The sequence below is a fragment of the Benincasa hispida genome, unplaced genomic scaffold, assembly GCF_009727055.1.
Source record: "Benincasa hispida cultivar B227 unplaced genomic scaffold, ASM972705v1 Contig912, whole genome shotgun sequence".
Lineage (NCBI taxonomy): Eukaryota > Viridiplantae > Streptophyta > Magnoliopsida > Cucurbitales > Cucurbitaceae > Benincasa > Benincasa hispida.
The window spans coordinates 35,864-42,281 of NW_024065247.1; the positions used below are offsets into that span (position 1 = coordinate 35,864).

At 38.5% G+C, this 6,418-nt stretch overlaps 1 protein-coding gene and 1 non-coding gene across 2 annotated transcripts; one reads left to right on the forward strand and one right to left on the reverse strand.

Annotated features, from left to right (window-relative positions):
* Positions 1–2,542: 2,542 nt before the first annotated feature.
* Positions 2,543–2,649, reverse strand: LOC120070095. Its single transcript, XR_005479787.1, has one exon. It is a non-coding gene; the product is annotated as a small nucleolar RNA R71 (small nucleolar RNA).
* A 2,494-nt stretch (positions 2,650–5,143) lies between these two features.
* LOC120070093 lies at positions 5,144–6,141 on the forward strand. Its single transcript, XM_039021945.1, has 2 exons — positions 5,144–5,477; positions 5,786–6,141. The coding sequence occupies exons 1-2, from the start codon at positions 5,144–5,146 to the stop codon at positions 6,139–6,141; spliced, it is 690 nt and encodes a 229-aa protein (XP_038877873.1).
* The last annotated feature ends 277 nt before the right edge of the window (positions 6,142–6,418 follow it).

Genomic DNA, 6,418 nt, shown 5'->3' on the forward strand with positions numbered 1-6,418 from the left:
AATTGTTTGATGATTGAATTTTAATTTCTCACGTGAATCTTTTTGTTTGACTGACCTTTGAACTAATACATTTTGGGCTAAATTTTCTGCTTGAGAAAGAGAGCCTTGGTTGGAACTGAGCAATTAAACTGTTATTCAATAATGCATGAGAATGATTAAAGGATAATAGGGGTTGGAAATGAAGAAACAATAATGCCGCATCATTGTAACATTGAGGAAGAAATTCAATTTGTTTTAATTATGCTAGAACGGGTTGAGCTTGAAAAAGGATACTCTGATCATAGACTTCTAGGCTCATTCGCTCTAAACAATTGATCCATATGTTAATAACTTATTCAAATTTCATAGTGAAACAATACCCTGGAATCATTATCTTGTTGAATTGTTAATCTTGCTTTTCTTGTTTAATTAGGCTTTAGAAACGAACTTCTTTTGTCGATTGTTGATAACTGGTAGAAATACAAGTTATTACAGCTCAAATTAGTAAAACAAGAGAGAAAGCGATGGTAAAATAGGCAATATCATGTATGAAAGCGCCAAATTAAAAGGAATTGTGATCGCTAATGCTCATCGCATAAAAGCAGTTAATTTGCCTTCTGCTGCAGGTACAATGCGATGGCTCATATGAAATTGCAATCCAAGGGCACAATGCGACAGCGTGCTTGAAGTTGCGATCATAAGTCATGCGATCGTGAGAAGTTTCACAAAAAGTGATCGCATAAAGACCTCCGATCAAGGTGACAACATAATAAATCATGATGGGACGTAAAGCTGATAACGGTCGATTTAAAATTTAGTTGACAAGCGTTAAAAACCATACTGTTGCAAGTACATTGATTCAATGACTTTTAAACGATGCAACAGAGTAGGGAAATTAATGTCGCTCGTCATTGCAATCATTGGTAAGAAGAGCTGCTTCATCTTGAAATCTATAAATACCTAATGGTACCAGAGAGAGATATATATACACATACACAAAGATGAAGAAAGAACAAGGAGAGGAGGCGAAGCCGAGAGAAATCGCTACCGGACAGATTGAGAGACTGCCAGAAAACAATACAAAGGAGAGAAGTCCAACCCTTGCGAAAGCAAGAATCCACAACTAGAACAAAGCTGAAGTGATAAAGAGTAGTGTAAAAGGCCACGGAAAGCAAGACATTGCTTACCTGGCTTGTTATTTCTCAATCCATTTGTTATTTTGTACTCAATACTTTATTTGTAGAAAATGGCAACTTCAATTTGATTTTTGTTCAGTTTCTCCACACCATGCATGAGTAACTAAATTTGTGAACGGGTTGAGAAGTACTTAGCTAGCATGACCTAAGCTACGCATTTTATGCGATCAACTTATCTTATGCAAGCGTCATTCATCATTTGGAAGTACTTGAAAGTAGTCTAAAGATAGAATCTTGGCTTGAGAGAGTTGGATTAGATCACATAAGCAAGAGTAGAAACTTAGAAATAAGTTGTATCTGTTATTTTCCATACACATCGCATGCGTCCTAGAAATAGAAGATGCGACATTTTGCTTTGAGAAATGTAGTACAAATATTTGTGTATAGCATGATCGCATAACTTGTACACAAACTTGGGAAATGTTAGCTAAGTCTCTTCTCAATCCCTTCATCACATACTTGTTATAACTCTATGCTTTCATCACTCCACGTTCAACTCCATCACATAGGAAAAATCTAAATCAAAACACCATCTACTTATTTTCACCACCATAATAGAATCAGATAGTCTATCGCATATCTATTTAGTAGCCCTGTGTTCAACCCTGGACTTACCAAGAACCTAAGAAGGCTTATACTTGGGCTTTGTTAGGAAAACTTTTATGATCATCGCACCAGAAATTAATGCATTAAGTTTTTGGCGTCATTGCTGGGGACTACGGTATAGATTGCGCTAACATCAAACCTCTTTGATCTTTGCAGCTTTCGACCTTTGTTGCATTTCCATTCCTTCGGTAAAGGAAGAAGCAAGCGTCACATGAGCGAAGGACACACTCCTAAGCCCAACTACGACCCAGAGATCGAAAGAACCTTTTACAAAAGACAGAAAAACAGACATAGACGACAAGGAAGAGTTCACAGAATAGCTGAACAACCTGAAGAACGAGCAGCAAATGAAAACAACATAATAGCAAATCCTATCCTACTGGCAAATGATCGCAATAGACCCATCCAGGACTATGCATCACCAAACTTGTATGATTTCTCCCCAAGAATCATGAGACCAGCATTGGATGGATCAAGGTTCGAGATGAAGCCAGTAATGTTACAAATAATATAAACAATAAGACAGTCTGGAGGATGGCGTGGTGAAGATCCGTATGCCCATCTACGAAGCTTCATTGAAATTTGTAACACGTTTGTGTTCCCTAATATTTCCCCAGAAGAGGTTCGACTCACGTTATTTCCATTTTCACTATGCGATAAAGTAAGAAAATGGGCTTACTCTCTCGAACCAGGAGAGATAACTTCATAGGAACAAGTTGTGGAGAAGTTTATGAAAGTATTTCCCTCCCACAAAGAATGCTAGAATAAGGAAATTGATCACCAATTTTGAACAAGAAGAAGATGAATCACTCAGTGACGCATGGGCGAGATTCAAGAGACTAGTGCACGACTGCCCACACAATGGATTGTCGGCTTGCCTCCAAATGGAGATTTTTTTATCATGGACTCAATTCTGCATTGCAGACAGCTGCCAATACGGCAACAGCAAACGGTCTGCTAAACAAAACATATGATGAGTTAAGGAACATTCTTAATCACATCTCGAAAAACCACGAAGATTGGCAAGAAAGGGATCAAAGAGCAAAACCCAAAGCAGGTAATACAAGTAATGGTGCCATCGCATCATTGCAAAATCAGATGAATGCGATGATAAATTTATTGCAAGGCATCACAATAAAAAAACTCCTGAACTTGAAGTGGGCAAGTCAATGCAATAGAACAAACAAGCACTAGTTGTGTTACATGTGAAGAACTGCATTCTGTTGAGAAATGTCCATGAAATCCCCAATCAATCTACTTTGTCAAAAACAATCCTTTTTCAAACACTTACAACCCGGGGTGGCGAAATCACCCTAATTTTGCTTGGGAAAACAACCAACAACAAGGCAGTCAACCTATGGCTCAGAGTTAAGGACCACCAGGATTTTTTCAAAGAACTAACGGACAACAGCAACTGATAACTTGTAGAAATACAAGTTATTATTGCCACCTTATCTAGATATTGCGGCCAAAAATTAGTGAATATGTGTCGATTGTATGAAAATTAGCCTAGATTTACAATAATTATAAATGATCGCAATTACACTCACTAACACCATAAAGATAGAAGACAAGTCGAATTTTACTCTGTTTTGCAGGAAACCAAGTCACCGCTTGCGCTCAAGGCTCATGAGAAATTGATCAATGCATCTTTGCCACATTGCGCCCGTCAATCAACAATGAAGACACGATTACCGTAATGACGGTGCAATGCGACAATCGATTCAGAGCTGTATTTCAACCACATGCGGTAATAAAGTCAACACCGCATGTGAACTCACGATCGAAAGATGCAGCTGAGCAACGCAAAAGCGGGGGATTGAGACATGTGTACAACTAACGGTTGTGCAGATTTGACGATCTGATTGCATAACAGAAGAAATAATATCCCTCCATTTTTGGAATTTTCATAACCAAAAAGTGGGGACCACAAGGCCGGAGTCAAATACCTGCACCTATAAATACCCCATAGATTTCAGAGAAATCTTATGCTACTGGATACGAGGCTAATTGTTGTTAAAGTGTTGAGAGAAAAGGTTGAGTTGAGTGCTTAAGTGAAGAAATCCGGGAAGAAGACGAGATAAGGCCGAGAGGTGAATCTCATATCTAATCTGCCAAATACCCGATCTAAAGCTCTATGCATAGATTTCTACTACCGGTTGAGCAAGCCTGAGAGGGAAGCTCATCCTATCATCAGATCCATCCAACCCGACAAGCAGATCTCCATCGAATTGGTGCCAAGACGTTGTGCTTGTTTGTATCTATTCTATCTCTTTCATCGTTGTATTTCACTTTCTCTTTATCTCTTCATTCACACACCATGTATCAAACGCTTAATAGACATATTAAATGTTTTAATAGTTTTCATATACCATTCTCTGTCTATTTCCGTTCCCCCATTAATCACTTTCTCCATGATGTCTTCTTAATTCCCCGATAATTAATATGAATTAAACAAGTACTCAATCTGTGTTAAAGAAATAAAATGCGTTTAGCTAAGGCATGTTGGACGCCATCTTCACCTGTGAGAGCAGAAGTGAAGATGCCATTCTGATCTATCGAGAGAGGGTCAGAAGAATGCGTTAACTAAAGCGAGTAGTACTTCCAGACATGGAAGCAACCTTGCATTCATTACGTTATTCTCTGTTTCACCACAGACGTGTGGGAGCACGGTCGATCACTGAAAGGTGTACGCCAAAAGAAGAGCGGAATAGTATTTATAGCTTCAACACAATTGAGAACTTGCGTTGTTTATATTATTTATCTTTCTCTTTCTATTTTGTTCATAAGACTTGCTGCTGCATTCCACGTTCTTTGCATAACCTTCACAGCCAGCCTTAACCCCAGCATCTTGTATCATGAAGCCTGTATCTTGTATCATCTAGCTTAGGTTTACTGAATTTTTATTTTATTATCGCATTTTTATCGTTTTACTTTATTTTATCGCAATTTAATATACTTACACAAAGCACCTTTTTAAAGATTGAAAAACCTGGTCACATATATCACGAACATACCACAATAACCTAAAACAGTCCCTGTGTTCGACCTCGGATCACTCCGAGAAACTTGCCGTGGAATTACACTTGGTTCTATCATAAGGAAACTTGTGACAACACATGACATACTACGTGAACAGTCATAATTAACGCATATCTAGAAGTAGTATCGCATCATTTCGAGCATAGAACATCATATACACCGCAGCGTTACAACAAGTTTAACAGCAAGCTAGCAGCTCTCAAACACCACCATCATTATCCCTGGAGAACTTGTTAAAGCAATACATCGAAAAGAATGAAACAGTCCTTCAAAACCAAGCCACATCCATCCGCAATTTAGAAGTTCAAATAGGATAAATTATGGGAGAGCTAAAGAACAGACCTCAAGGGAGATTGCCCAGCTCAATTGAGCTTCCACGCAATCCAGGGATTACAGGGAAAGAACACTGCCAAGCAGTCACCCTAAGAAGTGGAAAAGTGATGGCAGAAGTCAGGAAGGATTCTAGCAAGACCAATTCAAAGGAGAAACCTACGATTGAATCAAAGAAACCGTTGTCACAAACTGAGTCAAAGGAGCCCAAGACTATGGAACTTGAAGATGCAATCACCTCTAAGCCTCCAGACCATGGAACAATGAAAGTACAGCTACCTTTATTCCCTCAAAGACTGAAAAGAAGCAAAACGATGAAAGTCAGTATCATGACTTCTTGGAAATATTGAAAAAACAACACATCAATATTCCATTTATAGAAGTGATAGAGCAAATGTCGGTGTATGCCAAGTTTTTTAAGGATATTGTTTTGAAGAAGAGAAGCACAGGAAAATTTGCCACGATGGCATTAACACAAGAATCAAATACTATAATCCCACCAAAGATGCGCGACCCAGGCACCTTTACAATACCCTGCTCAATAGGAAGGATCTACATTGGTCAAGCATTATGCGATCTTGGGGCAAGCATAAACTTGATGCCCTTTTCAATCTTCAAAAAATTGAATGTAGGACAGCTAACACCCACAACGGTGACTCTCCAACTTGCAGATAGGTCCCTGGTACACCCTGAAGGAAAATTGAAAGATGTCTTGGTCACAAAAGACAAATTCATTCTACCTGTAGACATCATCATTCTAGATTATGAAGCGGATAAAGACATGCCAATCACATTGGGACGACCATTCTTATCCACTAGTCTTGCTCAAATAGATGTGCATAAAGGAGAAATCACAATGAGCATCAATGGAAAGAAGCTCAGGTTTAATATTATCAAGGTAATGAAGTTCCCAGAAGATGAAGGCTTGAACAAGCTTTCGTTGAAGATTGAGAATCCAAGGAAGAAAATTAAGAAAGAGAGGATGTGACAGCATCTTTAGAAACCTACCATGCAATAACAAAAACAGTGAACAATGAAAAAATGTTGAATTTGGATGAAGAAAGAAAAACACAGAAAGACTCCTTAGAGCAACCACCTACACTAGAGCTGAAAACTCTACCAAATCACTTGAAGTATGTTTTCCCTGGCCAGAATGAAACCTTGCCAGTAATCATATCCTCTGCGTTACCCAAAGAAAAAGAAACTGCACTGATCAGTATCCTAAAGAAATATATTAGAGCAATCATATGAACGCTCGCAGACAT

What these genes read in the sequence shown, in the direction of transcription:
- LOC120070093 (XM_039021945.1), top strand. Translation starts at nt 5,144, where the DNA reads ATGGGAGAGCTAAAGAACAGACCTCAAGGGAGATTGCCCAGCTCAATT. An exon ending in AAGCAAAACGATGAAAGTCA is followed by an intron (nt 5,478 to 5,785) that starts GTATCATGACTT and finishes AATTGAATGTAG; the next exon opens with GACAGCTAACACCCACAACG.